The following is a 17992-nucleotide window of genomic DNA, read 5'->3' on the forward strand; positions in this document are numbered from 1 at the left end:
GGCCTCCTGCCGCGTTGCCCCGCCCCACCGAAGACAGAGGTTCAAGAGGACTTTCAATAGATCGTTCTCAAGCAAGTCGTAGACACTCCCCGGTCGAAAGACTTGTTTTATACAAGGAGTGAATTTACAAAGGTAGGCAAGCCTATAATGAGAAACCAGTGCCTCTCAAAGATCGACGGGGCTGGGCAGTGTCAGTGTATGTCAGTCTACAGAGCCTGACTCCTCTCCTACTCCGCCTCTATTTTAAAGGTCTGGCTGAAAAGAAGCGTAGCATGTGTCTAAATAACTCAGCACACCGAATTTAACAAACAGAGTCTGTTGTGCATCATGTATAGCTGTGTCACGAAAGCCGTTTTCTGGGCCTCATGTTAATTGTATGCTTTGTGTCTGAAGCCAAAGGATAGGTTGTGTGGAGTTCATCACAGAGTACACAATGAAGCTGACTAAAGTGCAGAAAAGTAAATCTCCCCTTTCTTGGAATTTGGTACTGGCGGCGCAAACAATGATATTTCTGTTTGATGGAAAGGTGCAGATCTGCTGTTCTTAGGGTTTTACTTAGCGCAATGACATTTTCTCCTTTGTTGACATCTTATTGATTCCTCCTTTCAGATCCTTCTTTATGGTTCTGCTCGACTATAACTACAGCTAGGTGTGGCTCTCAGGAATAGCCAGTTTAAACTGTGTGTGCACAGTTCTCTCATCTCATGGTCACTGCAGCATGTGCTTTAACTGTCTTAGGCCGCCACAGTTCTTTTAAGCTTAAAGGCATGTTTTTTCTAATTAATTTTTTCGACACACACAAACCATGCTCTTCCTTCCCAATGAAGACACCCTAGTTAAGACTGGGGTTACAATAGACTGGAATATGCCAGTAGGGTCACATTCTGCATAGGCCCAGAAAAATAACATGGATTTCAAACCAACTGGTATTGGGGCTGAATCCCTTGTGTGTCCAGGTGTTTTCATGCAACATGTCAAGATAACTGATGAATAATGTAGTGCTAGAGCAATATCAGCGTTTTGTCTAGTGACAGTTTTCACCAAAGAATCTAAATCCCGCATATTCACAAAACTGTATTATATGAGGATTAGCTGTGAGTTCCTGCTTTTTACTAGATTAGTGTCCGTTCATTTCTGGTGCTTTGCAGCAATTTTAAAGATCTTAGAGTATCTTGTTGCTTCAGTGGATGTAATTTCCGATATGTGTATGTTTTCCTCATCTTAATTGTATGATTTTGCTCGCAAGAAAGTGTCACTCATAGTTGTTGATTGTCACTCATAATTACACTTAAATTATGACTATGTCACACATAAGCAATCTGAAACCTTGGCAGCTATGGCAACGACTGCTATATTACTCAATAAATACATCGTAATGCAGTTTAAAACTGGCATTCTCGGTTATTTGTTTCGAGAATCTGACCAAAATGTTAACATTAATATTGCCGACTGAAGATAAACCACGGCCAGTAACTTTTAAGCAGAACAGACTATTGACCACCAACTGTAAACAAATGCTAAATAAGTTTATTGGGGCTCTCTGTTCTGAGTGCCTGGGACACTAATAATAACGAATGAGAAACACTAGGCTGATTCTTTCTAAACAGTATAGTTTTAGAGCCGCACGCACGCACCAACCAACGCCCTTAAGGTTTATCACGCCCGCTAAAGTAGTCCGTCTTCGTTGTCTTTGACGAACATTCAACGGAAGTGACGCCTACAGTGAGGGACAAAGTTGGTGTCACTTCCTGTTTCTCTTGCATGGTGTTGTTGTTTCCTGTTGTGCTCTGCTTAGTACCGATCATTACTCCGTCCCCTTTGGTTTCATCTGCGTGAAGCGCCCCGAAGTAACCGGCAGCCATGGCGATGCAAGCGGCAAAGAGAGCGAATGTGAGTGCCCTCTGGTCCAGCGCAGACAGACATTGTCAGTTCTGTTCCTCGCCCTAAGATGTCTACTGCAGCGTACGATCCTTGTCTCCTGACCTGAATTTCGAGGAAGTCACTACTTTTTTAACCTTTCGATCACCCGCTTCCCCATTAATATGTGTCCCATACTTTTTTATATTGCATTTTAAATTTTGAATTTCCCTACTAGAGGCTGTATTAGATACGTGGCTGTGAGTCGGTTTGTTATATCCTGTGAGCTTGGGTCGTGGGCGTTGGTTGGGTGTCAGTGCTTGTTCATGACAGGGGTCATTTCCAGACCTCTGAAATCCAGCAGACTCATAACTGTGATATTTACTGATTTGTGATTTAAAGTCTGGGGTTTGAATTCTATCACTTACAATCAGACTCCCTTTATGTTTATGGGGTCATTGTCTTTCTTGGGAAATCTTTATCATGGTCGGCATTGATTGAAGGAGTTATTTGGGAAATTGTATAAAGCGCTTAGTTTTGTCGCTTAGTTACTTCGCACCACTCACAATAATGCAGAGGAAACGTGGAATGCGGTTAGGATCCAATTAAGTGGTTTAGAATCTGACTGACGTTATTCAGTTGTGACCCCAAAGTCCATCTGCCCAGTGATAAAGGATTCAGGGGTCACCTGAGACGGATCAAACAGGTTATATGACCTGCCAGTCATTTTGCTTTTTGTCTGCAATTAAGTGCTGGGCTGCAGGGCTCGAAAAGCTGCTTCCCCGGCATACAAGCACACCCGTTTCTAATCCGAGTAACAATGCAAGTTACATTGCCTGGTAGGAGCTTAATATTACTGTGTGCAATTTTGCGTTTTTTATTCGCAGATGCTGTGGGCCATTAGAAGATTTTATTGGGTGGGTATAATAATAACAATGTATACAGCGAGCGGCCACCCCCAGATGAATAGCAGAGACCATTTTGGGATTTTCATACCCTAACGCCCTCCTTTAAATCATTGACTTGATCGTGTTATATTGTACGTTAGTGGTAGTATATTTAGGTAGTTTACAGTTTTCTTCAAACGAGAGTAAACGGGTTATCTTTGAGTGAAAGGAAACGGTATCCTGGGTCACCAATGAAAATGGCTTTATCCAGTACAGGTACTGCTCGGTAACCACCCGCTGACCCTGGAACCAGAGGAAATTCCTCCCACTCAAATTCAGTTTATATTCCTTGGTCTGCCAATATTGTTAAGGTTTTACAAAAATGCCCAGTTCAGGTAGTTAGTGCTGTAAAAAAACCCAATATTGATCCCAAAGAAATGACAGAACTTTTAACCACACACTCCCACAACCCTCACCCTCCAGATATATTCTTGTGGTTTAAGCGATAGAAAGGAATTGGGCAGCACAACTCCTATTTTACCAAACTGCTCGTCACAAACACTGTATTAACCAGCATTAGCAACGTTGATATGTCTCAGCCTCGAGAAACCTACTTGCCCTCTCACTATGTTAAATCAGATTTCATCGGGGCGGGCTGTTTTTAAGGCCTACTGGCCCAGTCTGGTGGGAAAGCTTGTGACAAAGAACCGATTATCTGAAAGCGAATGAGCAATGAAGATGTATTAAAATCTTGATTTTAACTTGTCACATTTGCTGCCCTTTACTTGGTGATGTACAAATGCTACATATTTGCTGGAACCCGTTTTGTACACATTATTGTATGTACGCTACATAGTTTTATCAGTAAAACCGTATGTCAATGGGAAGGTTTGTGGCTATTTCACTGTAAATAGGCTCTCTCTCACTCTCTAAAGGAGAGTGCGCTACCATATCATACTTTAGTAATATATTAAAACTGAGTTTTAAAACATGAACAGAGAAACATTCCTGCCCATGCCCTGATGACAATGCTATTAGTGAACCAAGTGACAAGTCAAGGGTTGTGTGGATTCCTATGTGGGCTAAATGTTTATTATACGTGGTGCAAACGTTTAGTCTATGAAATCAAACAAGAGTTTTTGCACAGCTGACATGCATATATTTGATGGTGATAAAGCAAAGGGTGCCTTGGTGAAATAAAATATTTGACTAGGATCACCCAATTTTAGACCAGTTTATGGGTCAAGCGCATTAGAGTTAGGATGAGTAGATTATTCAAGTTTTGCGACCTGCTGGTCTAGTAACCTTTGTATGATTTTTCAAGGCTTGGTATGGTTTTAATGTGGTAACAAATGTAAACAAAAGTATATCACAAATGCTGTTTACATGTGTTTGTGTTCTAAAATGCTGTTTAGCACATTAAAGCCTGGCCTTTGGCTTGCCAATCTTGGAGAAAAATGCAGGTAAAAGGGATAACTTTATTTTCAATGCATGTAGCTCGGAGTGCGACAAACAGTGTGATTGAGTACTCTGATATAAAATAGTCCCTTGTGTATTCCATTTGAAGGCATTCATGGAAGGCAGAAGGATATAATAATAAATAGTCAAAAGTATGATGACGTGTTGAAAATTGTACAAACAATAATCAATAAAGACATACGTAATGCACTTGCACTTCGGATCTCAAATAAGTCCCATACTGCCAGCAATGCTCTTTTAGTAACATTGCTGCAACAAACCCCCTCCTGTGCCGCCAGAGTGGCCACCCTTGAGGCAGTCTGTTGTTGGGAACTGGTGGTATAATGCCTTTTAATGAAATAAATGGAAAAACCCCCATCCCAACTCCTCCCTCCCACCACGAACTGGTGTGCTATTGTGTTGTACTGAGGTGCATCCTGTTAAGGGGGAAATCATGGGTCATCTTCCGTTTGTTGTGTTGTGGAGGCCAAGCATGTGAGACAAAGAAGGTCGGAGATATTTAAGACATGATCTCGTTCATCTCCATTGACTGAATAGAAAGCAGTGGCTGCCAGGCATCCGTGAAGCTGGCCATAGCGTTAGATAAGGAGGCCTGTATGAGTTCCATTCCTATAATATACCATAGTTTGTGTAGCCATCCCAACCATGTCGGTCCAGTGGGTGAGCCCCAGTGTGATAGGATGTTCTGAGTAGCGGCTCCTAGAGTTATCCCCATTGGTCTGCCTCGTCTGGATCGAAGTGGGTTTGTTATGGGGTTGGGCAGCCCCAGAATCACATAACCAGGAAAGCGCAGTATTCAAGTATCGAATTGGCGATCAATGTCCCCCAAAACATCCTTGCCATAATTCTGTAACTCTCTACAGTCCCACAATATATGTACCAGGGTTCCATCTTCACCGCAGCCGCGCCAGCACAGCGGACTTTGTGTTGGATTTCCCATATGCAAGCTGGCCGGGGTCAGATGCCAATACATGGCCACCGTAACCGCTGACTCCCTGCTAGCTATGTTACGCGCTGTATGATTCACGCGGTAGTAGATGTCTACCCATTCTTTACTCGTCAGTTCTCTCCCTAGTTCTCTCTCCCATCTCCGCTGACCTGCAGTGGGCACTGTGGGGGTCCCACCTCTAAGCATATCATATATTTCAGAAACCATTGCCTTATCGATATTCTTGGTGTATAACCACTTCTCAAATTTAGTTAGTTTTCTGGCTACTCCTGCTTGAACTTTGGTGTGGAGGAGTCAGAGCTGGAAGTAGCGGAAGCGCTCTGTTTCCGGGAGCCCATAGTCCGCTTTTAGGTCTTGAAAGGGGATGATGCCCTCAAGATCGAAGAAATGGCCTGCTGACTGACAATCAGATGCCCTCCAGTATGAAATGCTCTCATATCCATGCCTGGGGAAAACTACTTATTATCAAAGAGAGGTGTCATGGGAGAGGGAAATGTCGTCAGGCGCCGCTTTACTGCCACTCCATCCCATGCTCTTAGCATAGCCCGTGTGATAGGGGAGCCCTGGAGGCTGGGAGGTCTGTATATCCGTTTAAGATAGGGGACCTACCATAGATCCAGTTGAGCTATTGCCCTATCCTGGACAAGCCAACTTTTTTCGGATTCAGGACTTTTTTCGGATTCAGGACATTTCCATCCGGGAGTGGCAGGATCAGCATTGTCTGGAAAAGGCACATCGCTCTGGGCAGGAGAGACATCTTGACTGCGGCTATCCTGCCCAGCAGGGAAAGCAAATGGCATTTCCAGTCATTCAGGTCTTTTGTAGTTCGCTGGAATAATTTAGAATAATTTATGTGTAGCGTCTGGGACACAGACACTGCTAGCTCTATACCCAGATAGGGTATAGAAGAATAAGTCGTTATACCCACGTAGGTCGTTCCATTTGGGGGGAGCGCTTGACCATCCCCCTGAAACCTAAGAATCAAGGACTTTCCCCATATTGACTCACAGGCCCGTGACTTGGCCATAGTCCTCCAACTCTTTCAAGAAAGCGGGGACCGATCGGGCTGGTGACTCTAGGGAAGCAATAATGTCATCAGCATATAGACTAACAGTGTGCTGTTCTTCCCCAAAGGGGGTGCCCCCTATCTCCGAATTATCCTCTGAGCCAACGGTTCAATATAGAGGGTGAAGAGGAGAGGCAACAGTGGGCATCCCTGCCGGGTCCCCCGTTGTATCTCAAAGGGCGTGGAAGTTACCCCATTCACCCTAATCGTAGCCATTAGATTAGTATAGCAGCTCATGACCCACTCTAAACCTGTCCCCAAAACCAAAGTGTACCTGAGTTGTGTCTAGAAAGCACCAATCCCCCGGTCGAATGCTTTTTCAGTGTCCACCGACAAGAGGAGGGCATCCATTTTAGTGCGGTGAGCTTTATCTAGAAGATGAAATATGCGCTTAGTATTATCACTACTCTGCCGGGACTATATAAAGACAGATTGGTCTGGGTCGATTATGCCCGGCATGAGGGGCCCCAGACGTGTCACTAGTATACCTGTAAATAGTTTTAAATCGAGTTAAGCATCGCTATTGGCCGGTAGGAGCCGCACTTGGAGGCATCTTTGCCCGTTTTGGGTAGCACCACTATCGAAGCCAATTACATCTTCTGGGGGATCGTGCCTGGGCCAGTGAAGGAATTAAAAAGCCTGGTATCTTATGGAACCCAGCCGAGAATCCATCCGGTCCCGGAGATTTCATGGGTTTAAGGCTGGAGATAGCCCCATTCGTATAGAGGAAGTGGTGGGAGCTATCGAGCGTCTCTCCGTTATGATGGTTAAGCGCTGTAGTGTGCGCGCTTATAGGGCGGCATAAAAATCTCAAAGTCTGTGCTACTTTCATGTCATCATTAAGCTTGACATCCTCAGGACTTGTAATCTCTTTTCCGTACTCTGCTGTGTCCTTGCCCTTAGGCTACGAGCCAGCATCCAAACTGTCTTATCCCCTCCTATATATACTGAGTGTTTAAGGCGAAGGGCTGCGTACTCTGCTCTGTCCAAGTCTAGACCCGCCAGCAGGGCTCGCGCGTTCTTCAATTGCCGCCAAATTCTAGGCGCTCCCGTTTGGCTATGGACTTTATCCAGCTCCAGCACTTGAGCTGTAAGTTCCTCCCGTTTGGCTTTGTGTTCCCTATTCTCTGCCACTGATATAGCCATCAATTCGTCCCTCGCAACTGCTTTAAGTGCCTCCCACAGTGTGGCTATGGGTGTGTCCGGGATGTCATTGGTCTCTAGATAATCTGTAATGTGCTTGAGGATTTGCTCCTTCACTGCTGGTTTATGAAGCATAGCCTCCTGCAACCTCCAACTTCCCAGTGGCCGAGCTTTGTGGGGGACCCCCAAGGTTATGTGCAATTAGGGTTCTATGTTGTTCCTCACAGGTGGAGTAGTTGTTGAAGAGAAATGTGAAGGTGGGATCTCACTCTCCCTGTGCAGGGTAGTAGTGGGGATCCTTTTGTTGGATCATAATGCCCTCACACACCCTTTCAGGTGTCATGCTTCATCATCTGGGCTGCTCCTCGTTGGGGCGGCGGTGCAATCCTCAACAGGCTCCCTAAAAAGGGGCTCTTTGTCAGAGATCTTCTATCCAACTGCTGTGTGATGAGTGCGGGTGTGTGGTCAAGGAAGTGTAGATGCTAAGTGGTGGTTAAAATAGGGCTGGGAGTACCTGAAATGGACACATTTTATTCTGGCGGTCTCCTGTCCTAATAAAAAGAAGTGAAATAAGGCGTAATCATGAGCCTATATGCGGGTCTGTGCGCTCTTGTTATGCAGTGTTGGTCAACATGTTTCTCGCTATCGGCTAAATTACCCTGCGATTCTTCAGGACCTATATAGTGTGCTATCTACAAAACTGTGTTTGAACAAAGAAAAAGGAAAAACTAGGTCTCGGGGATGGCAATATTACCCTGAGTCTTCGTCTACCTGCCTGGATCTACCTGTGTGGGAGAAAAAGACATTCAATCCAAGGAAAACATCCCATTGGTACATTTTTGTCATAAATGCCAACAATGGTTCCCTGGTGGTTCTGTAAGAAGCTACTCATATATTAGTCTGCTTACTGGCAGGCTCAAGTGCACGGTGTCAAAGATCAACAAAAGGTAAAACATTAAAACAGGTGAGCTGTATCTAAGGATGTCATAGATGCAGGTCCCTGTAAATAAAATCAGGCAAGAACAGTTGAGAAACGAACTGCAAAAGTTTAGATGCGTGGAGGACTCACCCACTCTTTGTGGTCCCCAGGCTTCAACAGTGCCCGGTGGGACCTGTCACGTGGCTCTGCTCCTGTGCGAGTTAAAAAGTAGGAGATTGTAGTAGAGGCAAGTAGTACACAAGGCTTTATTGTATTATTGTGGACAATAAACTCTGCTCACTGTTGAAGTGGTAGTTGCCTGTGATGTATGTGTTAGGACGGCCGGTTTTTGGCCTTATGCTAGTACCTGTATTTGGGTTCAGACATGTGTAAACCGTATCTAGATGTTATCGATTCCATCCATGACGCTTTACTTTAGTTGTACTCTATGGTGTAGATATTGTACTCTGTTGGTGGCGGATACCAATGTATAATCTTAAACAGGGTTTATACATATAATCCCGTTTTTGACTGGCTTCACTGGATTGGGAAACAGAACACACCAGGATGGCTGCACCGAGTACTAAAGTAGCGTTGGCCATTTATAAGAGGCTTTCAATATTTATTATTAATAGGCCCCAGTACTCTAACGGGGCGACCGATGCCATTATTCATGGTTGTTTGCATGGTCTTTGCGTTCGGTAGGGGCGCGGTGTACACTTCGTGTACGGGTCATAGTTAAATGCAGTTTGGACGGGCGTCCAGATACCGCGGTACCACCCATGTCAGCCCCGCATCGGAGTAGTTTAAAATTTCGGTGCTGGCTGGTGTAGGGGATCGGGTTCTCTTCGGATGCGGTGTCGGATAAAGACATCGGTACCGCCCCGTCGTGTACAAAAAATATTGATAGGGGAATGCCCTGGATTTCAATCTATGCCAGTCTCGTGCTAGCAGGTGAGTTTCCTGCAGCAGACAGATATCCGCACCTGAGTTCTCCAGGTAGGACAACATGGAGCGTCTCTTGTTCGGGCTATTGAGACCCTTAACGTTAAGTGTGAGGATGGTTAATTCTGAATCTTGCATGACTGGGGAAGGTGAACAGCGCGCTCCCAGGCTCGCGTTTCTGGCTTATGGAATATTCCCCGGCACCCTCCTATGTGATGATGTTTCCTGAAATCGCAATTGTTTGAGTTTATAGTCCCGTATGAGCACACCAGTTCACTCCCTCCCCTCCCTAACCCCAACTACAAGCCATATAGTCTTGTGCACACTGAACCCAGCTGTGTGCCAGTGGTGAGTTAAATCAGTACAGGGCATCCTGTGGCGTGGGCGATGCAACACGACCTTCCGCCCCCCCCCCCCCCCCCAGGCACCCCCACATCTCAAGAAAATGCAAGATCCTCTTGAGCTCTCTCATAATTCTTCCTGGGGGGACGTGTCATTGGTAACTGCTTTAAAGCACCACTCTTCGCTCCTGCGCTAACGTCTCTGGGTCCGGCCCTCGGGTAGCTGCCACTGAACGTTTACTCCCAGCCGCCTGCCAACCTGCTGGGGACTGGCATTGGCTGGATGAGCTCTCTGCCGCTGGGCTCTGGTGTGGTAGACCCAAAAGTTTGCATGCTTTGGAGAGGGAATATATTTAGTGCAGTCTGCCATGCCACTTAAATATTATACGAAAGGGTGCCCCCAGGAGCATGCCACCCCGTTCTCTCGCAAACATGCTGTGACATCCTTAAATTCTCATCTTTTCTGCAGGGTGCTAGCTGCTAAGTCTTGGTACTGGGTAATGTTCAGGCCTTGATATTGAACAGGGTGTTTCAGTCTGGCTTCCCTGATAATGCGCTCTTTCAGCGGATAATCCGGGAGGAAGGCCAATATGTTCGGTGGCGGTGCATTGGCCTGTCGACTCAAGCCCACCCTGTGAGCCCTATCGATGCAGATCTCCATCTCGGAGGGTCTGCCAGAATGTCACGGAACAGGCCCTGCAGAAAATTGGTGATGTCAGTTCCTTCTGTGTCCGATGGCACCCCACAAACTCGAATGTTGTTCTGCCAAGAGCGGTTCTCGAGGTCCTCAGCATGGGCTTGCAAGTCGATCTGTTGGTCCTTCAAACGGATCACCTCTTACTGTAATTGCGTAACTTCCTCCTCCTTGGCCCTCTCCTGGTCCTCAATAGCTGCCACCCAGTCTCCAATGGTATCTTCCTCCCTCCGGAGTTCGCGCACCTCTCCTGCAACTTTGCTTTCTTTTCAATGTGTGAAAGTCTTCGTGAAGTGTATTAAATAATGTCTCTAGGAAATATTTGGTCATAGGGGCGTCTTCATCATCATGACCAGCGCTGGCCTGGGAGGCTTTGGCAAGCATCTCTTTCAGCGTGCGCTCCTTCCGACCCCTTTGGTTGGACATGACGTCTCCTGGGTCGGTGGATCACTGGAGGCCAGTCAGAGCGAGGCTCGGCGCCAACCAGATCAAAGGCTATGTTGTGGTCCGGGGGCGAGCATACCCTAGGAAGAGTTCGACAGCCACTCAAGGGTATGACCCGACCCCCAATCGCCGTAGCAATGTGTGAACCGGCAGTGCAAACCCCTGCAGGGCCACCAGCCGCTAGATATGGCTTGGACCCCCCTCTGTCTGACTGCGGGCCCCTAGCCTAGGTCCAGGCGCAGCTTGCCGCCCTGCGAGGTAGGGTAGGAGGCCTCCACTGATATTCAAGGACCCTCAATGCCAGGTAGTGCTACCTCCGGTTGGAGCAGTGTGAAGGGTCGTGCTCAAGCTGGTGCTGCCTCTATTCCGGAGCGCCAATCGGCCACCAGGAGCTCCACTCCCTCCCAAGCGCCAGCTGGATTATGTTACCGACGTCTCGGCCCTCGCTTCCGCTGCTTGGGTCTAGGCATGTGCCTCAACCTGGGGAGCTTGCACCCCAATGTGATCCCAGGGGTCGCCTGAAGCTGAGCTGCGGTTCTCAGTCGCTATAAAATGCTGGCAGCGAATTCTGAGAAGGGGCGGCAGTCAATGGAGGTGTGCAGGGCCCCCGGCTTGGTTCTAGGTGGTGCTTACCGCTGCCGGTATCAGGATGGTAGGCCCTTGTGGATGATCCGGGCCCCTCCACACCTATATTCGCCTCTTCTTTGTGAGGTACTGTGGGGGGGTCGGTGACTGGTTGAGCGCCGCCACTACCCCGGAGCGCTAGCCAACTTGCCCTGGCCGAAACTCCTCACCTCGCAGCGCTGCCCTGTCCTGTCTTCAGGTGCCCCTGGCCGCAACTTCGCACTTCACTCCAGGTCCTTTACTTGCTGCAGCCCCCTAGGCCCAATGCGCGATCGGCTACTTCAGTCAGAGTTCGCGGGGGCTGCTAACGAATCGGGGAGGCCACACACTGGATCCCCCGTTTGGTGCAGGTCGCCGCTTACTGCTACCTTCGTCGAACGGGCGGGCCTCCGCAGCTTTCAGCATCCCTTCGCTCTCACCATCTCCTCCACCCTGCAGGGTAATGCTGTCGAGGTTGTGAAAAGTTGTAGAGGTTTCACAGGCTGGACGCAGCCACAGCACCAGAGCTCCAGGCGATCTTCTCTGGCTGGTACTCCTGGCCGCACGCCACCAACCAGTCCTGCCTTTAAGGACTTCAGGCCACGGCCATTCGCCTCTCTCGGGACGTCTCTCGTAATGCAGCGTTGCGGGCCCCGTGCAGAGCCGACTGCTTCAGGAGCCTCTCTCAGGGCCCACCAGCGGTCAGCGAGGCAGTTGCAAGGTAGTTGCACCCTCCTGATGTCATCCAGATTACATCTAATGCCGCCCTCTGCGCCCACCGGCAGAGCGATTTGCTGAGCTCCGGCGCGGCAGAACTATTTGCTGAGCTCCGGCGACGCACATGGTCCGGCTGCCATCTTGGCCTCCACTCTCGCTCCGTCGCCCAGCTCCGAACAAGCTCAAAATTCAGTCCCCAGCCTCGAATTCAGTTTCAAAGCGTCTGCTGGGGGACACTTTCGCTACTCCCGGGTTGCTCTGGGAATTAATCTCTACTTTAGGGCCGAATCGGGCATCGGTGGGCGGGGAGACGAAGCAACGCACGTCCTACCTGCTCGCCATCTTGGCCACGCCCCCACTCTGTACATTTTAAATAATTGGTAACAATGTGCCTTGCAGACAGCTGTGCTGTCAAGCCAGACGTTAATGTCTGTACTGGGCCCCAACACAATAGCATTTCCTAGTAGAAGACTGTACACTGGCCTCACCTCAAGAACCACCCTCTCTCTTTCCCTAATATCCCTGCTGCTGTATGTGAGAAAATCATAATAGATTTGACGAGGGAAATAAGTACCAAGGGAACATTCTTTCCAGTTGTTTTGGGCGACCAACTGTCTGCAATAACATTTTCAAAGCCTGTACCTTATTTGTTCAGGGCTGCTTCACTGTAGGTGTTCACATTCCTCGTTGTTAGCATATTTAAAGGCAAATGCATGTTTTTAAAATGATATTGTCCAGGGCACCACCTGCGCAGAAGCTCCTCTCTTCCATTCACCTTGTCAACAACCGCTGCCCCCCTCAAAAACATGGGCACAATGCGCAGGGCGCCTACGGGGCATCACACCAGGATGCTTGTGGTTTTTTTGTTCACCCCTGTTTGTGTCACATCCTCCGCAGTTAGGATTCTATCTTAGCAGATTCTTCTGCTTTTGGACTTCACAAAGAAATATTGAGTTCATATTTGCAAACATTTTAGTGGTACAGGACACAATTCAGTATGTTTTCTCATTTTTCGCCCACTATTCAGCTCAACGCAGGTTTCAGCCATGTTCGAATCATATGTGGTCCCCCTCCAACAGAAAAAGTTCAGCCAGAACTGGTAGGCTAGATCCCCTCTAAAAAGAAGCGCAAGCATCCCCAGAACAGTTTTGACCTGCCTGTGCAGTGATGTCAACCTCAGACCTTTGATTTGCACTTGACTGGTCCCGAGGAGAGTGGCGCAGGAGGTAAAACCAGTTGATTGGAAGTGGCTTGAGCAACAGGCAGTGGCTGAGACTTTTTGAAAGCATTCTTCTCATCAGCTTTAAATTCTGTCTGCAACAAGCCTGGCCCATATTTTCTCGGCTCTTAGCATCTTTATGGACCAAAAGGAGGGCGCATGTGAACCCACCTCCCCAACAGAACAATCCTGCAAAAAAAAAACAGGATGATCAGCAAACCTCGTTAATGTCATCATAGTGTTGCTCCTTGTTTTTTTTTTTTTTTTTTTTTTTGGTGTGCCCCATGTTGGTTAGTAAGCTTTTTCAGTACGTCAGCCCTTCACGCGCTTACTGAATCTCTGCAGCACTACATTTTCACATTTCCCTTTTTATTCCAAGTCTTGCTCTTTGCTGCATCATCAACGGATGTGTTACTGTCATGTTGTGCACCTTTAGCAATTTGAGAGCCATATCCGTTCATAAAAGCGAGGATGTGCAATTCCTTATCCTCATATTTAAAAAGTTGTAAATTATGAATGTCTGTTAATAGCACAGTGTGTTGTGTTTGTACTTTGTGACTTAATAATTACCTTTGTTTCACTGTTCCATGTAGTATTTCATTGTTGATTGTCTACTTTGTAGCCCTGCACTGTCCTAACCCTTTACATTTTGGGTGAAATCATTCTAATGCACTTGGCTCCTGGTATTTCGTTGATTCTAATTATAACACAAAGATATTGGCAGAATGTCAAGGACAAGAAGAACAACGTCTCTTGAAGTGGGCTGATGAAACCATCTTGAGGTGATATGCTTGGCATTCACAATCCTGACAGAAATTCTCTGGTGCATGTTTGGAAATCTATTGGGGCATTTAAGATGGGGGTCTCGCCTCCTCTCCCAAACAGGCAACCTTGATTATCTGAATTAGATATGAATTCAATCTGCACTTTGCTGCCCCTTTTGACTATACCTGAGCTCCCTTTTTTTTTTTTTGCTGCATACTTAAATTGGCTCGGTACATCTACACATTCTTAGCCAAATTGGTAATCAAACTCTTACTATTGCACAATGCTTTTTCTACTCCAGACCTGCCTCCGTGTCTCCTACTTGCCACTACCCTTCATTCAACTCTAACTGTGACTTGTCGCATCAGTTGCTCCCGATGATTGTTTCCTCGCCGACATCCTGCTCTCATTCTTAGTGTATCCTCAAAACCTGAACTTTGTTAAAATAGCATTCTTGGGAACAGTTTCTGCCAACATGCAGTTAGTATCAATTTCTCAATTTTTGCACATTCATGCTTGTGCCATGGCCACTCTGAATTCATATGAAATTACCATTTTGGAAAATGCTCACACTTGTGGAATTTCCATAATACTTTGTGGCGCGATGACTGCCTATAATTTAGATACATAAGGGAGGCTTGTTCTTCCAATTTAATTACTTAACCTTTCAACGACCCACCATCTTCTTCTTCTTTTTAAATTTTTTTTTATTTTTAATACAATAGTAATTTAATCTCACATATTTCTACCACTGACCCCTTCTCTTGAGACAAGTTATTAGATGTTTGAATTGGTTCATTTGGTATAACGGTGGATCTGGTCAATGAATCCTGCTTTCTAGCTATGAAACCTTTGCAGCTATATGAAGGAAAATTGTTTGAGATGTGAAAGGGGTTTTGGTATTTATCTGTAGGAGGCCTTGAAAAATCATAAAATCGTCACTAGACTTGCACGTCGAATAACTTGAATAATCTACTTGACCTAACTGTAATGTACTTACCCGTAAACTGGTCTCAAATTGCGTGATCATTGGCAAATCATTTATTTTACAAAGTCACCTTTTTTTCATTCTCACACAAGAGTGCACCTTCAAATATGTAAGTTCAGCATTTCTGCTGTACAAAACAAAAGTCCACAAAACAAAACTCTGTTGTTTGGTTAAATAGACTAAACGTTTGCTCCATGCGTAAAATAGAATCTAGCCCACAGACACATGATCCCTGACTTGCCTCTCAGTTTACTAATGGCATTGCCATCAGGGCTGGGTCAGGAGAGTTTCTCAGTTCATGTTTAAGCACTCACTTTTAATAAATATATTACGAAAGCATAATATGGTGGCGCACTGTCATTGACAGATAGTAAATAGCTAAAAACCTTGCAGCTTTACTGACAAAACGGTATAGTGTAATGATCTGCAAAATTGGGGTTCAGAAAACATATGTCATTTGCACAATACCAAGTTAAGTGTTCTGATTTGGTTTTCGTCCTATTCAAATATGTTTTGATCACACAGAAGTACAAAATATGAGCGTTCACAACTACTGAAATGTATTTTGAAATGTTGCACCGTTGACTTATTAGCTATTTAATTGTGTGTTAGGAAAAATCTGATACCCTCCAGCCTTCAATTTCACACTTCGTACAGCAAATCAGACAGTTCACTTTACAAAATCCTGGAACTCTGCAATCAGAGGAGGAAAAGTAATTGTAAACTGATTTCTGACCTCTGTCTCTGAACACAGAGGAAATGTGAAAAAATAAAAACAAGATTTTAGGCATCTTTATTGCTCTTTCACTTTCTGACTGAACAGAAAAACCTGGTCTTTGTCAACTCACCAGAATAGGCGAATAGGTCCTTAATGTAGCTCAACCTAATAAAATCTAACTTGCAATAGCAAGTGTGTGAGTAGATTTTTCAAGGCCTGTGTAGACATGGGCCTGTAATCTAAAATTGACCTTTTTGAGCCATTACCTTTTAATCTAATTTGTTAACAACGATCACATGATGTAATTTACAAAGCCGGCATATCAAGAAGTCTTTCTCTTTTTAAAAAGCTTGAGTTTGACAAATGTTTAAGTTTGGAAAATCCAGGTTTTCGAGACTGCAGTAATGACATTACCAAGTGTCTAAAGATGTACAAATTACAGTAGTTTTTTTTTTTTTTCTTCCACCTAGATTCGCTTGCCCCCTGAAGTTAATCGGATCTTGTACATTAGGAATTTACCGTACAAAATCACTGGAGAAGAAATGTATGATATCTTTGGGAAGTACGGACCTATTCGACAAATCCGAGTGTAAGTGTCAATTGTCAAGGTATTTGACTGCAAAAGTATTAATTATATGTGTCAAACAGATATGCTGCAAAATAAAAAAAACACTATATGAGACACCCTCCTTAAAAAGTCATGGGTAAAAACAGGGACCCGGTTCTAATTTAACATCACCTTTCCTGGACGTTCCCATATGTTATGATCTAACTTTTTGTTTTAAAAACTGAGAAATGTGTGTATTTGAAATTTAATTTCTCAAATTATTTTGCAGTTGTGAATTTTCAAAAGTTCTTCGATATAGTTGGCAGTGCTTTAGTGACTAGTACTTGTGTGTATCTCCATGCATTAAAATGCTTCCTCTAGTCCAAGCATCCTACTAAAATACATTGGGATAAATGTTTTTTAAAAGAGGGAGAAACACATTGAAATAGTAACTCAATTGCATTTGGTGAAGAGGTAATTTAGATTGTCGGGCAGATGGTTTACTCTATGTGGAACCTCTAATTCGAAAGGGGGGGCAGGGTGGCATAAGATGAGGAGAAAGCAGCCGCCTCCTGAGGGGTGGAGAAGGACAAGAGGAAGCTTTTTAGGGGATCGTGAGTGATGGGTGAGGATCGTTAATGTGGACAACGAACGACGATGGGAAAGGTGATGTTAACTGTACGGGCGGGGGGGGGAGAACTCCAGTGGGGAGAGTCAAATTAGAAATAGGATTCGGGTTTGGAACAGAAAGTGTGATGTGAATGACCATTAAGAGGCAGCCTACGAGGAGGATGAGACATGGAATCCAACAAGAAGAATGCCAAAAAATGAGTATCTAGGGAACCTCTAGCGAGAAAGAGGGAATAAGTAGACGTTAAAGTAATTGTACTTACTTTCTAGAAAAAATAAAATGGCACCACCTTCAAATGCGGCCCGGCGGCACATGTTTGATTGTTTTAAAAATAATCTGTTGGTTGACAGGCTCACAATATCTAAAGATACCCATGGTAAATCAGGATAATTTGGTTCAGACACTGTCACTTCCCTATTTTTAGGTCTGGCCTAGAGACATTTCGTTATTTGGCCAGCCTATTGTTTTCTCAAAATATTATACTTCCTATTTAGTAATAGTACTTACAGAAAGCAGCTCTGGGTCAACCTCCTTCATCAATTGGTCAGCTAGTGTGCCGTGGAAATGCTGGCTCAGCCCATAGGGCAAATTACAATGGATCAGCCACTGGTTTTCTGAGGAGTTTCGGTGGCATTTTGGATCACTCTATCTGACAGCCATTTCTTGCGGGAGATCATGTTGAATGACAGCATTTAACCTGCTTACTTGTTCTTACGCATCAGGAGTATGCATGGCTTAAAGTGGGTCGGATAAGCCAGTGGTTTTGACCCAGTTATTGAAATGGGTCCCTCTCAGGACTTATATTCATGTCCTTAACTTTACGGGCAAAGACACTAATCGATTTCTGAACAATGAATGCAAAAACCATTAAGGTAACCCATGTCACCAATTTAGTTCCTGTTTATTTCACGTTTTACTTAATCTTGCATTCCATAAGTGTTAGCTATTTCAGGATTTTGTGTTTCTGTATTTTTTTTTGTGTTGCTTATTATCCTAGTATTGTGCATTGATTTAGGTCGCCTTCAGATGTTTATAACAGGCCACATGCGAGAGCTCTGAGGTTGAGGCTAAAGGCAGTGC

At 45.3% G+C, this 17992-nt stretch overlaps 1 protein-coding gene across 1 annotated transcript in view; it reads left to right on the plus strand.

Moving 5' to 3' along the window:
* The first annotated feature begins 1732 nt into the window (after nucleotides 1-1732).
* Nucleotides 1733-17992, plus strand: part of SF3B6 (splicing factor 3b subunit 6) — a 38597-nt gene continuing 22337 nt past the window's right edge. The window contains exons 1-2 of the mRNA XM_078646766.1: nucleotides 1733-1890; nucleotides 16205-16323. Coding sequence (XP_078502892.1) covers nucleotides 1861-1890; nucleotides 16205-16323 — 149 coding nt within the window. The 5' untranslated portion in view covers nucleotides 1733-1860. The remainder of the gene's footprint in view (nucleotides 1891-16204; nucleotides 16324-17992) is intronic.

This window comes from Lissotriton helveticus, chromosome 6, assembly GCF_964261635.1.
Source record: "Lissotriton helveticus chromosome 6, aLisHel1.1, whole genome shotgun sequence".
In the NCBI taxonomy this organism is placed as follows: Eukaryota; Metazoa; Chordata; class Amphibia; order Caudata; family Salamandridae; genus Lissotriton; species Lissotriton helveticus.